General features: G+C 33.6%; 3 protein-coding genes across 6 annotated transcripts; 1 reads left to right on the top strand and 2 right to left on the bottom strand.

Moving 5' to 3' along the window:
• Window positions 1-1,170: 1,170 nt before the first annotated feature.
• On the bottom strand, window positions 1,171-8,389 carry LOC123911111. 2 transcript variants are annotated; one of them, XM_045962463.1, is made up of 10 exons: window positions 7,997-8,389; window positions 6,436-6,513; window positions 5,798-6,324; window positions 4,913-5,542; window positions 4,647-4,801; window positions 3,191-3,363; window positions 2,962-3,095; window positions 2,519-2,853; window positions 2,333-2,436; window positions 1,171-2,022 (listed from the first exon to the last, which is right to left on the bottom strand). In XM_045962463.1, exons 1-10 carry the CDS (start codon window positions 8,232-8,234, stop codon window positions 1,955-1,957), a joined length of 2,442 nt encoding a protein of 813 aa, XP_045818419.1. In that variant the 5' UTR covers window positions 8,235-8,389; the 3' UTR covers window positions 1,171-1,954. The 2 variants fall into 2 exon arrangements, with proteins under 2 accessions (XP_045818419.1, XP_045818420.1); XM_045962464.1 differs by having other exon boundaries at window positions 5,798-6,280.
• A 4,701-nt stretch (window positions 8,390-13,090) lies between these two features.
• Window positions 13,091-18,378, top strand: LOC123907360 (protein TWIN LOV 1). 3 transcript variants are annotated; one of them, XR_006809210.1, is made up of 8 exons: window positions 13,122-14,072; window positions 14,431-14,469; window positions 15,365-15,572; window positions 15,683-15,747; window positions 15,868-15,947; window positions 16,059-16,094; window positions 16,205-16,268; window positions 17,911-17,987. XR_006809210.1 is itself a non-coding variant. In XM_045957581.1 (8 exons), exons 1-8 carry the CDS (start codon window positions 13,526-13,528, stop codon window positions 18,064-18,066), a joined length of 1,215 nt encoding a protein of 404 aa, XP_045813537.1. In that variant the 5' UTR covers window positions 13,122-13,525; the 3' UTR covers window positions 18,067-18,378. The 3 variants fall into 3 exon arrangements, 2 of the variants coding, with proteins under 2 accessions (XP_045813538.1, XP_045813537.1); XM_045957581.1 differs by having other exon boundaries at window positions 16,059-16,114; window positions 17,911-18,378; XM_045957582.1 differs by lacking the exon at window positions 14,431-14,469 and having other exon boundaries at window positions 13,091-14,072; window positions 16,059-16,114; window positions 17,911-18,378.
• Window positions 18,379-19,256: 878 nt separating this feature from the next.
• Window positions 19,257-21,727, bottom strand: LOC123910982 (aldehyde oxidase GLOX-like). Its single transcript, XM_045962281.1, has one exon. The coding sequence runs from the start codon at window positions 21,278-21,280 to the stop codon at window positions 19,460-19,462; it is 1,821 nt and encodes a 606-aa protein (XP_045818237.1). The 5' UTR covers window positions 21,281-21,727; the 3' UTR covers window positions 19,257-19,459.
• Between the last annotated feature and the right edge of the window lie 684 nt (window positions 21,728-22,411).

Genomic DNA, 22,411 nt, shown 5'->3' with positions numbered 1-22,411 from the left:
GAACTACTATTCTCTTGGGCCATAATCTTTGTTAAGATTTCGTTATCATCTCGAGACAAAGCCTTGAAGTGCTCCAGGATTGGATCCTTTTCAATTGTACATGGCCCTCATGCATATTAAGTATCTCACTAAACTAATGCTCTTATCTTAATCACATATAGTAAACTTCTTGCCACGGAGGTCTTTTAAGTAGTTTTTTTTTTTACGAAACCAAACTTAAATTCTTGCATTCATAATATAATATCAGTAGAATGTAATCAAAAGTAATGCGAGAAGCGTGGATTAAAGCTGCTCTTGCAAGTGCATGAGCGCTACCGTTTGCTAATGATTGTGTAAAAACAAGTTGATATGGATTACCCACTTTACTTTTTTTGGATTCCCATGATATTGGTATGAAGTTTTCACCGCCGTTAGCAATGACTAATCTCCGTCGGGGAACTTGTAGGACACATAAAGTGGGTTCTCCCCTCTCAACTGAATTTCCTCCATACGCATGTAATCGAACCCCTGACCACATGTTTTTAAGGGAACCAAGACCATTACCACTTTTTCTTCTTCTTTTTTTTATGTAAGAAAATATCGAGCTCCTCGAATCACCGGACATAAATGATAAAACACTAAGAAACATAACCTAGACATTTCAACGAATCAAGCTACCAAAGCTGAAGATTGTAGAGACCACATTTGACAAAGTTGGAGAAATACCTGGCCATTTTAAAACCTTCATCCACACATTATACAATAAGAAAATGGATGAATTAAAAGATTATTCAACAAACTTGGACTGATATTTTTCATACTGATTTCCAACTTATTGAGAAATTCTTTTGATTGACCAAAAGGAGGTAAACTTTTGCTCTTTCTTGCTCTCTTTTTTCCTACCCATTCTCTCGTAGTATTTAGGAAAACAAGATAAGGCACAAATCTAGGATAGTTGCTTTCAAATTTGGATACCAAAAATTTGTCTAAAGTATAGGTTGTTGTTGATACCAAAAATATAGTGCTTGTTGGTGAAAGGGATTACACTTGACTTTAAGGATCAAGGTTTTACTTTAGTACTTTTGGTTCTACATGTTGGTTTAAAGTGAATGGTTGGTAATTACTTTGGTACTTTAGTAATTTAGATTTTGGTTGTCTAAATTATGAATTGTAAATATTTATATTCACAAGATTAAATAATTCAAAACTTACAATTGCATAATCTATGTTAATCTTTTCATTTTAAACATCTTCATGAATATGAAGAAGAGTTTTGTATTTGGTGTGAAACAAATAATACAAAATATTGATATAAGAGAGATGATACATGTGAAAGAAAATAAAGAAATCATGAAATAAAACGTAATAAAAAAAAATCACTTACAATTAAAATTATATAACTTTTGTACAAAATGTACAAAAAAGCTTTAGGTACTATCCAACATTTTCTCAATGAGAATGACACTCTCTCTCTTCATTCAAATTTGAAGTATTTACATATCTTTCTCTTCGTTTCATTTCCCTTCATCCAAAAATAAAGTATGAACATCCGAAAAACTTGGTCAATCAGCAAGCACTACGTCGCAGTTGTTTGGTGCAATGCATCAACACGCACTCTCTTTTTCCACTCAAGAAGAGTAAAAAAGCCTATATATAAAAATATACATTTTTCCCCTTAAAGGGAGAGGGTGTAAGAAGCCGCTATTCGAGCTAACTAGTGGTCTACAGAGCTAAAATGAATTCAGCACAAATCGAAAATGCTAACTTTGCCACAATTATGTACCAGGTGACTGATGGTTTACCAATGATAGTAAGTTGCAATAGCACTTTTGAAGGTCATGAAAGCAAATCCTATTTTCTTCTAGGTCGTATCAACAATTATGAAATGGAGTTAGTTGAGCCAAAGCATTCATTTTTGTTTACACTGCACCAGAAAAAATGCAGAAAGGTATGCAAACAGCTAAACGTGTCCGTTCTACATCCCCTTGCAAATGCAGGAAGTTGAGTTTATCTTCAGGGAGCATTCAGGAATATAGGCAACACCTGTTACAACATGATGTAAATATACGAGGAGTCGCGGACCTAACCTAATTGGCATTTTGCATCATGATATACAATTTGACCATTTACCGAGAAAAATAATTTTAAAAAAAGGTGTTATATTTCAACGCAGCACACTTCATTGTTCTGCTGACATAGTTATACTTCAAAATAACTATGCAATCGTAGAAGTAATAGATCTTTATGCAGAAGAATATCTTCCTATAAATTTGTAGCCAAATCTTAATTTGGCTAGATGCTCAAACATGTGATTAAGAAGAAAAACTTGGCAAAAACGATCGCTGATCATTACCTTTTTCCTTGACATCGATTTGTAGAGTGTCCAGTGTAATTATGCCGGCAGTCAATGGAAGTAGTTCAATCTTGACGGTGACTACGGATTTAGATGGAATACATCTGATTTGGCAAACAAATGATTTTAAATTAATTAGATTAGTTAAACAATTTACAAAAATAAAACCGAGATCTTATATATTACCCGAGTGGAACTCTGCTTTGCAGCCATAGATGTGTACAAGTAATACCCGAACTAGGAATCACATCATCGCTCAAAGAAATTTCCTGAGCTTTGTGATCATAACTTTGTTCCTCCTTTTTTTCAATAATAGAATTGAATCCCTTTTTCCATTTGGCACCAATACTTCTTTCACCATTTGCTCTTGCTAAAAACTCTGCGAAACCAATAAAAGGACTCTTTGGAGTCCTCGGTGTATTCAGGGAAACCACTGAAGGGGGTAAAGTAAGTGAATCTGGAGCTAGCACTGTCAAAGTTAGATCTTCAGATGTCAAATTTGAAGCTTGAAGAGTTAAGATCTGATCAAATTAAATTGATGATGTTAAACTAATAATGATTGTTGATAGAAATTTAAAAGTAACAGTCGTGAAGTTCCAACATAACACAAGAGTTAAGAATATATTAACCTGCACAGGAAGTCGATAAGGTTTTTCATACGCTCCTTGAGGTTTTCCTGACATCTGTGATGCAATCGAGATCATAATATCTTTCGAGCTTCGTGGTCGCCAACTAGTTGGTTGTTTAAAGAAAAACCTTGATGCTAGATTAAGTGAGAAAACCACAGGAAAACAACTAATTAACACGTTAACATTCGCTAGATAGCAAAACAAAATATCAAGGAGGGAAAAAGCATACATGTATAATTGCTTCGACATGACACCATAATTGCATATTGATCAATATTGTATTTTGATGTTTTATTTCCATATGGTAGCTTTAACAAACGGGAAGTTCTTTTATCTTGAACTTTGAGACTCTTCAACGTAGAAGTTTCTGGTTTAAGGATAAAAGAATGTTCTTCACCTATCCTGTTAGCAAGGAAGTGTCTAATAAGATAAAGAAGATTATCAAAACTAATTACATAAGCGAAATTATGATTTAAATAAGCATATTAATTTCTCCCCTTATTTTCCTAACATCTAATCAGATTGAATCTAATACAATATACAAACATTGTTGTCACTGTATATGAACTGGTGATTATTTGTCGAAAACATCAAAAACATATGGTTGGCCATTTCCATTAAATCTTAATTGCATTAATTGAATTAACTCATCCACTCAAATGCATATATGGCAGAGTATGGATACCAAGTAAAGCAATCTGAGGTATCATTATAACTATAATATAGAGTAGAATACTTTTAGCTTTATACACAAGCCAATGAGAGTAAATGCCAATAAGCAACCATGCACTTTTAAATCGATATTTCTACCCATCAACTCACTTTTAAGCTTTCATCCTCCTTTTGCTTTCTGATATGGCATTTCTATATTTTTCGACTATTCATCAATCTGTTGGGTCTCAAATAAGATATTATAAATTAAAAGTGAATTTGATTACAATTTTGTACTACAAACTTCTTATGATTGAAAAATAAAAAATAGATACTTGAAAAAAAACAATTATCCTAAAATCTTATAATCTGGAACTCTTTCATTCTATTTCCCTTTATTGCCTAAATCACTCCCTCTTTCCTTATTTGACATCCAAAACCCCGTTTCTTTTCTTCCAGTCCCTTCAATAATTATTCTAGACTACCCCTCAAAACTTACAAAACTACAATAAATGTTTCATCAAAATTAGCAAAAACATCATTTGAGCTATGAAAGTTGTCTAACAGCTACTTTGCTAAAGCCAAGAAAAGTGAAACTAGATAAGTGTTCGATTCAAGAATAATCACTTTCCTTTCTAAAAATTGGTAGAAGTTAACTTATAATTTCCACCAAATGGTTGTGTATTATTAATACAAAAATAACTTCTGTTCAGCCTTACAAAAATGGAAGAAAGTCAATGAGTAAATAAGCCGTTTTGGGTATGGCTATATATTTCCACATCAAATTTTTTGGTTTTCTCAAATCTTAGGTGCATATTGAAAACATGTGGTAGTATCATTATGTAGCTCACATTTTAACAAGAAACACCCTTTTACCGTCTTTTGTAGGGATTGTGTTTGGTGTTCGGGGGTGTCACTCCGCACATGCATATATTTATTAAGGAAAAGGTTTTTGCAACTGAATAGCCAGGTACGTACAGAAAGATCATAAATATTGTTGGTTATCTCATAATATATTTATTAAGGAAAATAACCTGAGGGCTAGATTTGGTAAAGAATGATCATTTCCAGCTTCAACACATGAAATTGGCAATGACGACACTGCTACATTTTTTGTAGACTCCTCGAAAATAATATTTATTGCATCTATAAATATCACAATATCTGGTGCATGTGCAGGAGCAACGTTCTGAAGAACAACTTAAGAATTATTGAAAATGCAGAGCAAAGAAACAAGTAAAAATAGCAAGGCACAAAAGAAGAGTAATATAGATTAGATTTGTGAAATCATAATTCAAACCTTTATCTGAACACAAAGAAGATCCTCTGAATTTAAGTTAGCAGCAAAAGAATGAATCTTTACAGGTTGAATTATTTCAAGTTTCCTTCTCCACCTTCTACCAGGTATATAGACGCCTTCTAATCCACAACAAACAGAAAACCTATCTCGCTCCAATGAGACACCTCGAAAAGATAAAAGTTCGTCTACCCCCATTTTTTTCCAAAAAACTTTTGGAGATGAAATTTGATCCAAATCCTCTGGGTCAAAGCTTGGCTTAGAACTAGCTGCTTTAAGAGGAATACTCGGTGGGTTTGTAGGTTGCGGTAATGATGACATGGAGTAGCTTCTAAAATTGCCAAAACCGAATAAATGCGAGCCAGTTGGTGCTGGATAGTTGGACCATTGAGAAGTGCTACCAATTCCCGAATTTGAAGTTAAATGATGAGGAGGTACTGGGCGAATAGGAGCCCTCCCATTTTCCAAAGGATATATCCAATTTAACAGCTCTGCACATGGATCTTGATTTGTACAAACTGCATCCATCTGTCTTACAGGAGACGTCGTTCTCTCCCGACACTTTTCAAATTGGAGAATTTCTATACAAGGGTCTTTAAGAGAACTTACATTAACATTCGCTTGTAAATGAACCTGCATCCTTGCAAACAACAAAATTTAATTAGATCATGAATTAGACGAAATGAGATGACTCGATCATAAATAAGAGGATTCTGCATATTGAGGGCTCAAAACACCTCAAGAGCCGAGATGTAGTTACATAGATATAGTATATATAAGAGAAAAAAAACATGTAAGAAGCAATGCTGTGCAATCTCTCTGTGTCTCGCTACCAACTTTAAAGCAATTAATTTCATGTGCATAGTTTCCAAAAGTTTTGGTACATACCACTATGTCTCCATTAGGTAAAGCAAAACACTTGGTAGAATTTCTCGCCACTCCACCACAAGTACTTGCATCAAAATTTCCTTTATCAATAATTGCATCAGTAGAAGGGAATGCAATCTCTTTAGTTTTAATTCTCGGGGTCTTTTGACCATTTGCTTCAGAATAATAGGAATTATTATCTACAGAGCTTCTTTTGGACCAAAGGGGTTCATTGGACTCAGAAATCCTCACGAAGAAATGAGAATTTTCAAATTTTTGCAACAACAATGCAGTTTGTCTTTTGTGAACCTCCTCCATGTCAACAAGGGAGTCACCATAAAAAATATCTCTCGACTTCTCTTCACCACCGGTACTCAATTCTCCTTCTACAGATACTAAATTATTTATGTTTTCAATGCTTCCACTTTCTTTCTCGGAACTTTGACCTTTGTCATTCTTAGTTTTCGTTGTAGCAACTTCAAATGGAGTAGTAATCTGTGTATCCTGCTTACATGCAGACAAGCATGCCAAGATATGAACTTGTTCACCTGAATTATCGGTATAAATTAGGTCTGCCCAACTTTTGTGGAAGCCAGCTGACCAAATCACATATGCCTAAACTGAGTTTTTCATATTTAAAGAATAAAACAATCTAATACCCGGAAAAATAAAGGAACGGTCAAGAGGGAGCAGCGATTGTATATCTGGCACATCATCCCAATTTTCAGGAGGTTCCTCTACAAAATAGAAATAAGATGTATCATTACAAATTATATACGCAGAGCAACCAGACCCATAAAATAACATCACATAAAAGAGTTCTCTGAAAAGAAAATGCTTTGCATAATTCTACTAATGAACCAAATGCCAACAAAATCATGCCATGATTATAATTTCATTCCTCTATGAAACATATAACAATCAAAATTAACAAATTGCCTCTAGACGTAGAAGCGAAGAGACAAATGACAATGGAAACAAGCCAACTTTTCCAATTATTACTATTGCAAAACTCAACATATATTCTATTTCGATATCAATTCCATTTCCTATTTATCAAGTCATTGCACTTGTATGACAAAGATTCATCCAAAAGGGTGGGGTGGGGGTGTCCTATTATGTTGCTTCTATCAATTTACCACGAAAAAATAATGATAAAATCCTCACACATAAGCCTTTTCTGCCAAACTCACAACTGAGGAGGCTATCGTGTTCTCGCTGGACACTAAATATATGATTCTCTCAACGCAGATTCGAAAATAGCTGCTCGCATTATGGAGAACTACTCTCTTTCACTAGACAAAACCACCGTTGTTCACTCATAAGCTTCTATCTAAATCTGATATCATGTTCATAGCACTTGCAACCCTTATAAACCACCACATTGAAATCAAAAGATTATGCATTTCCTCCTATTCTCTATTAACAACAATGACAATATTTTTTACTCGCTATTCAGAATGCCCAAACATAAAGTAAAATTAAGAAACACAATAAACAAAAAGAAAAACTCAATTCCCAACATCCTAGAAGATTTGACGTGAATAATTCACTTTAACAAGTAAAGTAAGTATCCAACCAATTAAAAAATAAATCAACTGCGAATTATAACTGCAAATGACATGCAAAATTGTTTCGGTACAACTAAAAGTCTCACATCACTTAGAATTGAGGCTACAAGTAATTCATATACAACACCCACACTTCTCAACCCATCCAAGCACCATTTATAAAGGACAAAACCGTGAGACCTTATACGCAACCCAAAGTGGACAATACCTCGGGTGGTGTGGTTGGTGTACTTGAGGGTGAACAAAACATTGGAACTAGAAGGAGGGGCCTACATGCCCATTAGCCCGGCACACCTAAAAGGCCCACATCGTTTGGGAATAACTGTGAGCGCTCATATGCAACCCAAAGCGGACAAACTGAACATTGGCACTAGAAGGAGGGGGCCTACACACCCCATTAGCCCCTTAGCCTCGACAGGAGGGAAACTGTTCCGGTACATGTAAAAGTCTCATATTGCTTGGAAATTTCACTCTTAAAGTGGATAACTGGGATGACCGGAGTTCGAACCCCGGTCCTGCATATACAATGCAATGTCCCTGCCAACTGAGCAAGCTCACGGAACCATGTAACAAAAATTCTAATGCAAAGAAAAACAATGCAACAAAATTATAACAATCAAGAAAAAAATTGAATGAAGAAAATACATACTGCATGGAATGGTAATCCATCCTTGTTCTTCAGAAACATCAATGTGTTTATCAACAACTACAAACGGTAAATCATGATGCTTTGAATTCAAATCAACCTTTGAATATGGAACTTCAGGTTTATGATTTTCATAATAAGATCCAGCAGATGCTGACCTATGATGAACATCAACACGAGCTTCTGGAATCGGTATGTGTTCTGAATACACGATTGATGTAGAACGCATCAAAAAATTCATTGTGCCAACTTCCAACGATTTCAAGAGAAAAACAAATGAAATTTGTTTGCAACATTGAACAATTTGATTGTGAAATTGTGGAAGGAATTGGAGTCAACGAAAATTAAGCTTTTTTTGGTATTTCTAATTTTAACAATTCAATTCATCAACGTATAGTTTCTTTTGGTAGGAAAAATTGTGTGCGGGTGTTTTTTTTTTTTTTTAATAAGTAGGAAAATTTGTTTGGAGAGTTCAACCCATTAAATGGATCTTAGTTACTTCGAGAGAATTGCGCGTGGAGGATATTTTGGTTTAAAAAAATAAAATAATTAAAGTATGTACCATAGTCACTTCAATTCTTTAAATAAATTTTATGCCCCTATGAATATCTCATATTTATTTCCACACAAATCCTAGCTCAATTAACAAAAATGCCGAAATTGTTAAGTCAGGCGTCATGATTAGGGTTCGAACTCCGACTCTCCCACTTGTGTGTGTGAGTTTATTTAATGTCTCTGTTATTTCGTCTATATACAAAAAAACTCATATTTAGCTTTTAGTCTTATAAAAAATTTCAAGAAATTTCGATATGTCATATAATTTTCGTCACAACTTTTAGTCTATGCTTTTAAGCAACTCATGTATATCATTCAAAATTTTGAATTTTTTCTGCATTCATGTTTAGTACATTATATAAATCTCTCTTACAAATTTTTTTTTTTTAAGGATTAGATAAGTTTTTGGTCTTATAAATAATTCATGCTGATTTCTCAAGTTGGTTTCACAACACTTTTTAGTTTGTGCTTTTAAATAATTCATGTGTACTCTTTACATTTTTTAATAAGTTTTATGCAACTTACATTTCATGTTCATGCAATCTTAGATTAGAATCACTCTAAACTATACCAATTATCCGTTGGATTCATTACGTTAGAGTGGAAAAAAAAATATTTCGTAGTGTTAATAAATCATTGTCACGAGACACATGTTAAAATATCTTAATATAAAAATTATACATTTAATAGTACAAGAAATATAATTTTTAAAAAGTTAAACTACACAAATTCAACATATAGCACATAAGTTTTTGGGTGACATTGTATTGATGGGTCAGGCCACCAGCAAAATTGGCGTCATGACAATACGTTCACTTCTAACGTGAACTCAAAGAAACGTGAATAAATAATTGAGAGTGTAATTTTGCCTACTAACTAGATTCACCTCCAATGTCCACGGTAATACTAGTAATTAATTGATGAACTCAAACTCCAATCATATCGAATGATTAGGACTATATCCAAATTAAATGCAAACCTCACAGTCACATACCCCACTCGAGTTTGATCAATTGTCTTGTTTGAGCACCATTTAGCAGAAAAATATGACGACTAAGAGATGACTCGGATTAGAGATAAGAATCTAGTAAGAGCCAGCATGACATTTTTTGTAGTCTTATTTGGTTTTTTTTTTTTTTTTTTTTTTTTTTTTTTTTTTTTTAATGAATTTCAATTGATTAATGTTTAATTGGTATGAATAATATGAGTTTGAATCTTAATTAGAACTCTTACCAAAAAAAAAATCTTAATTAGAACTATTTTATAATATCTTATTTGCCTTTCGACTAAATTTTAAATAATTTTCTATATATATATCTAGAGAGTTGTGACAAAAAATAAAAACTATTTAACCTAATGAATTGTAGGAACAATTAATTATTGAAAGAAATTAGCAATTGTGCCTGTACTCAAGAATATTAGTTTACTTTATTTATTAAAATACATTTAAAAAAATTGGAAAAAAAATAATAATTACTCCGTATTAGTTAAAGTGAAAATAGTGACCATCTAACAACTATTCTACTAGATTTTGAACTTCATCCCTTAAAATTACATTGCTCAAATTCATACCATTGAGAGTTGACACTTCATGAACTTTTCAAATATTATGACTAATCTTGTGTAAAAAAAAATATTATGACTTAATCGATTTTTTTAGGGATTATGATCAATTAAATGATTAAAAAGTTGTAGTAATTAATATGCAATGCAATGTCTTGGTTTAATTTATTTAAATGGATTAATTATACACGGATTTTTTTAGAGTGAATTATACGCTGCTCTTATGAAAGAAACTTGAATTAGATATATATTCTCTCTTGTGTTAAAATATACATTTTAGTCCATATTTTACTTGTAGCATAAATAAATATTTTTGCGACAATTACTTTAAGTCATTATTTTAGGTAAAAATAATTTAAGCCATCATTTAAGAAAATAATTTTTCTAACTTTGAAAATTTCATTATTAATTTTACAATTTTAAAATATAAAGATCAATTTTAAATAGATTTTTAATCGACTTTAGTATTTTATAAAATATTTGTATTTTTTGAATATAGTTTCAAATATAGTTTGTGATAACGTTTAAAAATACATGTTAATGATGTAAATAAAAAAAACAATAAAAATATATGCACTGCAAGTTTAATTATGGACTTAATTGTACTTTTGGTCCATTATCTTTATTTTAGGTTTTAAGTTGATCCCTTATCTTTAAAATGTTTCAAATTGGTCCCTTATATTTTCTGCAGGTTTCAAGTTGGTCAATTCCGTCAAATTTTTCACTGTTACCGTTAAATTTGGACACGTGTCCTATTTTCAAGGGTGGTTTCTGTTTGCCACGTGTCCAAATTTAACGGTAATAGTGAAAAATTTGACGGAAGGGACCAGCTTGAAATCTGCAGAAAAGATAAGGGATCAATTTGAAATTTTTTAAAGATAAGAGACCAACATGAAACCCAAAATAAAAATAAGAGACCAAAAATGTAATTAAGCCTTAATTATATTAAGATGATGAAGTGTTTATTGAAGAGGGAAAATGTAATAATACTATATTATTTTTCTCAAAAGATGAGAGCTTAATATATCTTGTGTATATAAGAGAAAAGAAGAGTCGATATTCTTTTATATAAAAGAGAAATAAGGAGAAATTTGATTTAAACATCTCTTAAAAAAGAAGAATGAAGTGTTTGTCGAAGTGAAAGACATGCGTTTGGTTAATAATTCAACATAGTACGAAAGTGAATAGTGATCGATTATCCTCAACTCAACAAACAAGGATGCGTTTGGAATCTTTAGAACTTAGAAGTAGGTTGTCTTTGGAATTACTTTTGTATTTTCCTTCTTTCAATGGCAACATGTCAAAATTGTTGCTGTTAATAGATAATGACTTATGAAGTTATGAGAAATTCCCGGTTTCGTGTCGTAACTTCACCATTCAAAACATCCAAACTCAAAAACAAATTATACAAACGTGTGGTTTCGGCTTTCCTATCCTAAGCATTGTACATTCTTCACTGGTCCATTTACATGACCAAAATCATAGAATCAAAATACAGTAATATTAGAAATAACCTCCCACTTTATTAACTTGTTATGAAAATCATAAACTCAACAATTGTGTTATTTTGTCTTCACACACAGTAGTATGATACTAGCTACTAAAATGCGTTCAATGTATATGTAAGTAAAAGTGGTACATCTCAATCAACTACTAATTCACATGTGGAATGAATGTGGATTCTATGGTAGTAGTTGTTCAAGCCATCACAACAAATGGTTGCGATAGGGAACAAGATTTTTCGCTGGCAATTTTTCACGCGGTTTCATGCTGTTTTTAATTAGGATCGTCCGATCTAACATTAATGGTTAAGATTAATTTTACTGATTTAATTAAGAAGTAATATGAACCGTCCGATCTAAAATGGACGAATGAGATCTAAAACTGCGTGTGTAACTTTGTGATTTGTTAACAGCAGAACATCCTGATCCGTTGTGGTAGTATGAATGGGAGGTCTCTTGTTGAGAAGATTCGAAGACTCTTAGATTTGGGTTGGGAGGTGTCAGTGAAACATTCATAATGAGAAGCTAATCACTATGCAGATGCTCTAGCTAATCGAGGGTGTTCTATGGATTTTGGATGTGTTTTCTTTGATAATTGTCCTAATGACATTAGACATTTGTTAGTAGCGGATATTTTAGTGATCGCTATCCCTTGCTTAATTTCGGTATAATTTTTTTTTTGGCTGAGGCCCTCTTTTTTTATCAATCAATTACTAATTCAATTAGTAATGAATTTGATTTCTTTCTATACTTATTTTATTTTTATTTTTACTTTTGAATAGAAAAAAAAGTACAAGTAGAAAAAATTTTGTTCCCAATGAGAAAAATATCCGGTTGTGTTGTTTCTTGTTTCTTCTCATTGTCGAGAGAGGCCAACTGTTGTGCGAATTTAGTGGCTTATCAGGATCATCAGACTACATTTTTTTTATAGTTTCTTTTTAGAGGAGTGCTAGCAACACACTCTTTAACAAACACACTCTAACACACTCTCTTCTATTGGTTAAAATTTTTATGGGTCCCATAAAAGTTATATGGGTCCACATTTTTTTATGGACCCATGTGAATTTCAACCAATAAAAGAGAGTGTGTTGAAGTGTGTTTGTTAAAGAGTGTGTTGCTAGCATTATTCTTCTTTTTATGTTGCTAAATCTAATTTAGCGTCAAGCTCGGCCCATTTAGGTGTCAAGTTCGACCCAAAAGTACGCTGGTCCAAAGCCATGTGACTCCGATTTAAATATATAAAAAATTTTGTTCCTTCACTTTTTTTTTTCTTTCTTTTTTTAAATTTTTGTTTACAACGAGCTGGGAATCGAACCCAAAACCTACAACATACTACCCAAATCCCTCACCATTAGACCGATCATAGTGGTTTTTTTTTTTTTTTTTGGTTTCTAGTGGCTTTTCTTTTTTAAATTTTGTATAATTAATTAATTTAGTCAATTTATTTTTTGTATAATTAATAAGAAAAATAGTATAAATAAAATATCTTGAATATTGTGTGACTGAAGTTAGCTGCCCCAGTCGAGAATAGCTTCCTTTTCTCCACTGTGCTATTGTTGTCTTGTCGTCTTCCCTTCTTCACAATCCCAATTTTCCTCTCTTCTCTTCAAATCAACACCAATAACTTAGTATTCATCATCAACACCACAACTTTCACCAGATATTATTCTCTTCATCTTTCACACACACAAAAAACATTTTCCAACCATGCCAACTTAACACCACTTTCATTCCTGTGGTCTCAATATTAATAATAATAATCACTTCTAATAATCCATTTTCAAAATCACTTATAGAGTTCAAAAAGTTCACATGGGATTGCGAACAACCATTAGAAGGACAAAGATCCAAGGTTGTTACGCTACATCTCTTAACAACAACAACAACAACAACAACATCTTCATCATCATTAATGGAATCAAATTCAATTACAATAAAACAATCCTTCGAAGAATTTTACTCACACCACGCGCGCGAATCGCTCGACGAATTGTCTGAAAATTTTACAATAACCGACCCTTCAATTTCAGGCCATCCTATAATTTTCGCAAGTCACGCGTTTCTTAAGATGACTGGTTTCACGCGCGATGAAGTTGTTGGAAGAAGTGGTTCCATTTTTCAAGGTCCTGCTACTTGTCGTAGGTCGGTGTTGGAAATTCGTGAAGCTGTTAGAGAAGAAAGAGAAACCAATGTTGTTTTGGTTAATTATCGTAAAAATGGAACACCTTTTTGGATTTTGTTGAATGTTTCTCCTGTTTTTTGTAAACTTCGTGGTTCTGTTGTTCATTTTGTTGCTGTTCAGGTTCCTTTAGATACAAGATCGAGGGTTTCTAGTAGTAGTTCTGTTCAGGTTCATGATTTTGTTTTTCGTTGTTGTCGAAAAGAAGTTTGTTCTGATTCTTTGGCTGAACTTGGTCGTGTTTCTTCCGGGAATCAAGTGTTCGAAAATGATGTCACTGGTTCGTTTGTTTCTTTGTTTTCTTTGGTTTTTTGTGTTTCTTATGTGTGTTGCTTAATACATGTTTGGATTGACGCTGAATTTGGCGAAATTACATTAGTACATGATTTTGTTTTTTGTTGAAGTTTTAAAGTGTAATCTTCGATAAAATGGTAACTGCACACCGTGATTCTGCTAAATTCACTGTCAATCGAAACATGATATTAGTGCATTGGTGGTGAATTTGGCAGAATCACTTGTGGTTTTGGCCAAAAGTTACACTTTGATGAGGTTACAAAATCACCGTGTCAATGTGATTTCGTCAAATTTTAACGCGAATTCAAACATGCACTTAATACTTGTGTTTGATATTATTCCAGTTAAGCTCTCAACTACATTTGCAGAGCTACACTTATTAGGTGATTATTGAGTTCAATATTTCTTGCCTAATTTACTATTTTGGTTTATTGAAGTGACAATTTATATTGCTTTGGTTCTGAATGAACTCATTAGTCTCTGAATGGATCAACTTCTTTGCAAATTCATTTCTATGTCTTCCATATTGCTCCTTCTATTAATTAAGCAACACATGACACTTGTGTAGGAAACATATGGCACTTGTGCACACATTCCATGTAAGTAACTTATGTGGCATGGCATTAATGAGATACAAATTTAAGTAAATGTGTCATTCAGTTACTCTGCTGTACATTATTGATGATTAATAATAGGAAAAATGCTAAATAGTGCCCCTGGTGCACTAGTTAAGGAAGCTAAGTATACTAAAAGTATCTTGGAACTTGTGTAGTCAACTTTTTAAAAGTGTAAAAAGTGATATTTTCAATACAAAAATTTCTTTTTTTTATTTCCTTAACTAGTGTCCTACCCGAGGGGCACTAGATAACATGACCCTTAATAATAATTGATAAAAGGATCATATTGTGAAGTCAAAAGATGGATTTGTAAAGAAGTTTTACACATTTGGTAGTTAATTTTTGCACGTGGACACTTTCACCAAAGCAACACTATTTGTCACTTTGAGGGACTAAATTGTAGTATATTAACTTGGTGATTATGAAGTAATATTGATTGGTTAATGGATTAATAGGCTATTAGTTGGTTGATAATCTATGTGTGTTCTTAACCATTAAGATGTCTAAGATGTTTAGCTATAATGAAACATTTCTTATTCAAATTTTATTATGCTAGTTTCTATAGCCCCTTTTGGTCTCTTGTTGGGTGATTGTGCATTTGACCAAGCGGTTTGGTTCTATTTCGTATTTGCTGATCTTTTAGCTGCACAATAACATGCAGAATTGGACAGTGAAGAGCCACGCGAGGCAAGTGACGATGAGAGGAGAAGTGCTGTGGCTGCCATGGACAACATCTTTTCTGTGCTAACCCACTATAGCGAGTTGACTGGAAGATTGGTGTGTAGAAAGAGACGCAGCACTCCTGACGTCGGTCTTCTCAGCTCGTCCTTGATTATTTCTCTTGGTAGAATCAAACAAAGCTTTGTATTGTGAGTTATTGGAAAAAAGTCTAGTTTTCTTACTTAAGCACAAGCTTTATGATTTTTGCAGACCCTTAATTTGTTTATATGTTGCTTTTTGTTTTTGAGTTTCCTCGCAGAACTAATCCACATTTGCCAGACATGCCTATTGTTTATGCCAGTGACGCCTTCATGAAATTGACAGGTCCTAAAACTTTACCTTGTAAAAGTTTATTTCTGGTTTTTAACAAAGGATTTAAAACCAATAACTCATATTTACTTAGAATTTCAGATTGCATTTTAAATTACCATGTTGTCTGAACAGGTTATGCGAGACACGAGGTATTGGGCCGCAACTGTAGATTTTTAGGTGGAAGAAATACCGATGACTCAACTCTACATCTGGTAATACATTTTTTATCCTAGTCATAGTTCTCCAATTATTTGCTTTATACTTGGCAACATAGATCAGTGGAAATGAATTGTGTGGTTATGTCTTTGCTTTATTGCTTACAGATAACAGAAAGCATAAAAACTGAACAACCATGCACAGTACGTATTTTGAATTACAGGTTGATACTTTCATTCATTTTTATCTGTGCGGCCAAAGCTTTGAACTTTATTTACCGGTTATACTGAATCAATTTATACAACACTAACAGGAAGGATAAAAGCTCATTTTGGAATCTTCTTCATATCTCACCTGTTCGGGATGCTTCTGGAAAGGTAATTTTGATGAGCTATTTCTTAGCTGAAGTATATATCTCAAATGTCTTAGGTTTATTTATTTTCTGTTAGGCATCGGTCTATTCTAGTTATCAAAGTATCTGCTTTTATGTTTCTAAATGAAGTTTTTCATATTCGTTGTGCACAAGTAGTGTTTTCTTGGCCTCGGCAAATGATTACTAGAACAAGGGCCGGGGAAGCTAAGGGTCTGATTGATTTGAGAAGTTGTTTTCTGTATTCATTTTCAATTACAAAATTGACAAATTATTGTTTTTATTGTTTCGTGTTTTCAATGATTTGTGCAGAAAAATGTGAAGATAACAATTTTTTTTTTTAAAATTTGTTTTATTGTTTCTTTTACAACCTTGATTATAGGAAATAAAATGGAAACACAGTGACAACAAGAAATGAACGTTGAAAATATTAATTCATATCTAACTTATTTTCAATGAACGTTGATGTGCCATGCTTGGTGTCCATTTTACGGGGGTAGCACTTATTAGCTATATGAAGTTAATAATTTAAGAAAATAGAAGTGATTGAATATAAGATAAGTATATGTGTCGATATCAGACACCAACATGTGTCTTGGACACACCTTCAATTTGAAGTGTCGGTGTTACATAGCTTATTACGCTTGATTTCACTTTTACTCCCCCAAGTATCGCGATTGTGTGATTTTGGTGCCTCATTTTCAAACTGTGTGAGTTTGGTCACTAATGTTCCCTCAATCCCCCTCTCAGTCCCCCTAAATGTCCTAAGTATCAGTGATTTAGCGATTCTAGACCCCAAGCGATGTGTTTGTGTCCAATTGAAAAGTGGAGGACCAAAATTACTCAATCAAGGTAATTGAGAGATTAACATTAGGGACCAAAATCAGGGGGATTGTTTTATTTCATAAAAGAAAAACATTAGGGACCAAAATCATGCAATTGAAAAGGAGGATATAAGTTGCACAATCACAATATTTAGGGACTAAAAGTAGAATTAAGCCCAACTCTTATTTCTATTTTTGGTTGTTTTTCGAAATACCCCCCCTCCAAAATTGATTTCCTTCAAGTATTCAAGATTGGCAGCCAAATGCATGTTGCATCTATGATTATTGTGTAATTATTGATAGTGTATCATCAGATACAAACTTTAATACCGTATCATTTAAAGAATAGAGTTAATGTAATCTGATTGCTAAAGTAAGTGGTGTGGTGAAGCGTAGTTGCTGAAATTGTAGATAACACCTCAATAGTCTTGCATGATTAGTTATTTTGGTTTATTTCCATGTTCCATTGTGCTGCCTACTCACAATGGAAGATACTGACTAATCCGCATTGTAGTTTGAATTTTCAACCATATGAATCAACTTCCATATGGATATAGTTCATGCTTCTTTTTTTTTTTTTTGTTGATAAGATCGTTCATGCTTTCATGTCTATGGATCTGTACTTATTCAATTTATCCAATCCATGGATGCATTACATGCATTTTGCGATGAGAGGCCTCTTGCGCGCCATATACTAATTTCACCTAAGCATACATCACGTGACAGTCTTCCTCATTTTATGAAATTTATTTATGGTGAAACTTTCGGAAACATTAATTTGTCGGTGAATTTAGTACTCACCATTGCCGAATTCTGTTTCTTCAGGTAGCATACTTTGTAGGAGTTCAAATAGAAGACGAGTATAAAAACGAGGACTATAGACGGTGTTTGAGACCTGACATGAAACAGCTTAGTGTGGTTGGTGTAGTCAAGGTTGCAGTGAGGAGTTTATCCATGTCTGCTGGATCGTCTAAGAGATAGTCATAGGATAGCTCGTGGTGGATTATTTGCCTTCGGCTGGTATAATATATGGTCTGCTTCCCGGAAAAATGTTACTCCGTTGGGAAAATTATCAATCTCAACTTGTTATCGTTGAGATGATAGAGGGGTGAAAGATTGATTTATGAAAAAGAAAATCCATATTGTCAATTTTAATTGTAACTTGTGAAAAACTATACATTATGTGTTGGAACTTGGAAGTCTATAGAATATGTTCTTATTCTCGAAGACTAAATATTGCTTTAATTTTTTTAAGGAATAAGTTGGATCTCGTAGTTTTGATCATTGACTAAAGTGAATATTCTAATGTAATGTTGAGCATTAAAATTTATAAATAAAATACAACAAAATATTTTAAAAACCAAATTAATAGATGGAGTATATAATTTAAAAGGACATATAGACCCGGAAAGCAAACTGCTGATTAGCCAACGAGAAGTACAAAGTTTGTTCCATCAACAAAATAAAAAGAACTAACTTGAATGTAACATTTTTCTTAATTGTTTTTTTTTTTTCTTTCTTTTTTCTTTCATCACCGGTTGAATTTGGTTCGGGGGTCCGTTCTGGCATCAAGTGGTTCCACCCCCTCCCAATCGCAGTTGTGGGAGATTGAACCGCGGTCTTCCATACCAAGTTCAGCGTCAATCACCACTGAACCAACTAACAATCGATATATTTTTCTTAATCTTCAATCATATAAAATTACATAAAACTTCAATCACAAGCTAGACATTTGCAACTAATTCACTTATGAGTGACAAATATTATTTCCATTTTTCTTTTGACAATAATGCTGTTTCCATTATTATCTTACCATTTTTGGTTGAGATATTTCTATTCTACATAAATGCTATGGCAGACATTAAAAATTAAGCCAGAAATCAGGGGTAACATTAAGTGATCTTTTAATAATGGCTTAAAATACTTGAACAATTCATTCAAGTACATATCAGCACAGTACATACAAACTTGCTAACTCATGCATTAACATTCTTTTAGATTAAGATTCCTCAATTGTTTGCTTAGCAGTTAGCACATTTGAGAAAAACTGAAGCATATTAAAACAACCAAGATACTGAAACTGAAAGTACATGTCTGAACTACTACACGTACATATATAAATAAATGCATAATAATCAAAATGAGGAAAACAATAAACTCAGCCATAAATGGAAAATTACCAAAATTGCTTGATAATTTAAATACAATTGAAAAATTCCCATCTTAAATTCAAACAGGAATTAAAAAATATACAAATGACCAAAGCCTCAAAGTAGTGTAACCAAAAAAAAAAAGCCTCAAAGTAGTCATGAATGAAAGAAAGAATGACTCTAGATTTTTATTTTGCACTAAAAAAACCAAAAACTAACTATACTCAGTCAACATGAACCCAAGTAGCAACACTAGGAACTCCAGCATGGACAACATAAAGCATATAATACCCTGGTGGGGCCACATTAAAAGAAGGGGGCCCACGAACAGTAGCCTTATAAATCGAACTCGCAACTTCTTCTGTTGAGTTTTCGAGACCAAACTCACCTGAATTTTGACCAACCGCAACCACCTCTATTCCCGTAATTTCTAAAAACAAAACCCTTTGATTCATTGCGAACGAGTGAGTAGTAAATGAAGGTGCCACCATCGAAATACGAATTCCATTAAAATCACTCTTTTTCCTTAACGAAAATGACACCGAAAACAAACTCCCATGCAATGCTGTATTCTTAACAACCTCAACCGCAATAATATTGGGTCGCAATGCAACAAACTCCGGCCCAAGATATTCTGGATAGTACGCATCCAAACTCAACTCGGTTGGATACGTCGCCCGAAAATCATAAAGCTTATGTGGGTTACTCCCGCCAACTAAAATCCTCCCATCTGGCAACAAAACAGCTGAAGAATGATACAACCTCGGCGTACTCGCTGGAGCTAACAACTGAAACCTCAAAAATGGATCGGGCAAATTTGGTCGATATAAAACCGGACACAAGACCGGGTTCACCGCGTTTTCCCAACCAGCAGTACCATTTGTGGCGCCATTCAGAATAATCAAATTACCCGTCGGTAACAAAATCATATCCGGCATGACACGTGGAATCGGCATAATCTCCATAACCCACTCCGGTTCAGAATCACTAACCTTTAACCTCCCACAACTACTAGAAGCTTCTAGAAACACTTTCTTTTTATTAGCAAAATCATACGCGCCGGGATACGCACCACCGCAAACCATAATTTCAACCTCAATCAACGACGTAGAGTTTTTTCCGGTCAAATTCAACGGCAACATAACGGATGAACCAGTACTCGGATAGTTTCTCTTTTCTTCTCCGGGAATGATCGGAAATTCTCTTATTACTCTGTTCCGATCATAATCAAACAAAATCGAACGCCGATTAGCGAAGATGAAGAGATTTCCGTCGGGTAAAAGATGCAAGAAAGGGTAAAGATTGTTTTCTTCACCAGGATTCGAATCACGCGTAATTTGCAAGAATCGAAAAAAGTAATGTGAAGCATCGTTGAAATTCTTCGGAACAAATTCGTATGAAAATGCAGAACGACCACCGACGACGATGATTCTTCCGTTTGGAAGAATCTGATTCGAAGCATACCAACGACTTGAAGATAGATTCTGATGAAGTTCTTCCCAATCACAGTTGTTGCTTTCCGGGCATGGATTGAATGTTCTGAGTTTGTTGTAACCGTCGTTGTAACCGCCGGTTTGAATTAGTGTTCCGGTGGGTGAAACAGAGCCGGAAGAACACCAAGCGTCGGTTTGAAGAGTTAATGGACGTAAGGTGTTTGATGAAATGTCGTAGAGAACTGAGTGAGCAGTGCAGTCGAGTTTGAGTGCCTGATCACGTGGATTAAAACGGCAGCGGTGATTTGGTAGGGAGATATTTGATGGGCCGAAATCGGTTCGATCGAAAATGACGACTTTGTTGTCTTTCATTACTTGCATGTGCATGGCTGAGATGCCTATGGATTTTTTTAGCTGAACCCATTGACCTAATGTGTTACTATCTGTTATGAGGTTTGCAATTGGTTGTTGTTGTGTGATGAGTCTTGAAGCTGTGGTTTGATGGGAATTGTTTAAGATGATGATGATGATGATGAAGATGATGATTGTTGTAGCTGATATGAAGTGGTGGTGATGGAAGAAAGAATGTGGGTTCTTGATCTTGAACGCCATGAATATTGGTTTTGTTTTGGTAACAAGATATGAAAAATTTGACTGTTTCTAGTTAAACAGTATAAGTGAAACAGAAGGGTGTTTGTATATATGTATTTATGGATTTATAGAGATGATGAATGGTATGGTACTTATGGTTTTGTGAGGGAAAAAGGTTAAGATAAAGTGGATCATGGATATGAAAATTTGAGGTAATACATAATACATAATGTATAGTAGTGAGTTTTTATGGGTTTTGAATTTAATTGCATGCATAATGTAGGGAGATTTCATTGGGTTTTTACCGTGTACTACCTGTAATTTTAAATTTTTATGGGTTTTGAATTGCATGCATAATGGAGGGAGATCGATTTGATTGGGTTTTTACCATATACTAGCTGTCATGTTAAATGAGTTCTAATTTTAAAACATTACCTTAAATAAGGTTTATCTTTAGAGTTTACTTGGTAATATTTTAAAATGTTACAATTACATTTACATTACATCTCATCAATTATATATTTGTGGAATAAAATTTTGAAACTACAATATAGCATAGGAGATTATTATTAAGATATGATCTGAATAGATGTGTGGAATATCTGTTATGCCTTTTATCAAATTTCATTTTTCAATGGATTGGAGTACTAATTATTAAAGTTTTTTGCTTATAAGAAAAATGATAAGAAGGTGAGTTTATTTTTGGAAATCACAGTCACTATGTACTTACTACTCACAAGAGTGAGCTACAAGTGAATTAATAATGAATGGAAGGAGTTATGATATGTAATAAATGTGTACTGTATGCAGTGCAGATATACTAGCTAGTAGTATACAGTTATACTGGCAACTGGCACGTAAATTAGAGATTGAAAGTGAAGTTGGGAGTTATGATTTTATGAGAGAGTGAATGTGAGTGGGGTTTTAGTGATTTGTGAGGGTGGTGGAATGAGAGGAGTGAAGGAGCATGCAAGGACAGAGTAACAGAGCTATACATAATGGTTGAACGTGCAGGTTTCAGTACATGTTTTAATTAGGTCAACTTTACAAAACAAGTCTTGCAGTGAGTCTGTGATCTAAATGGGGATTTTAGGTGTTTTAATTGCAGCTATGAACTCCAACATTTTCATTGGTAATACCGACGGTGGTAGG

This window comes from Trifolium pratense, linkage group LG2, assembly GCF_020283565.1.
Source record: "Trifolium pratense cultivar HEN17-A07 linkage group LG2, ARS_RC_1.1, whole genome shotgun sequence".
Taxonomy (NCBI): domain Eukaryota; kingdom Viridiplantae; phylum Streptophyta; class Magnoliopsida; order Fabales; family Fabaceae; genus Trifolium; species Trifolium pratense.
This window is presented reverse-complemented; position numbering and strand designations above follow the sequence as displayed.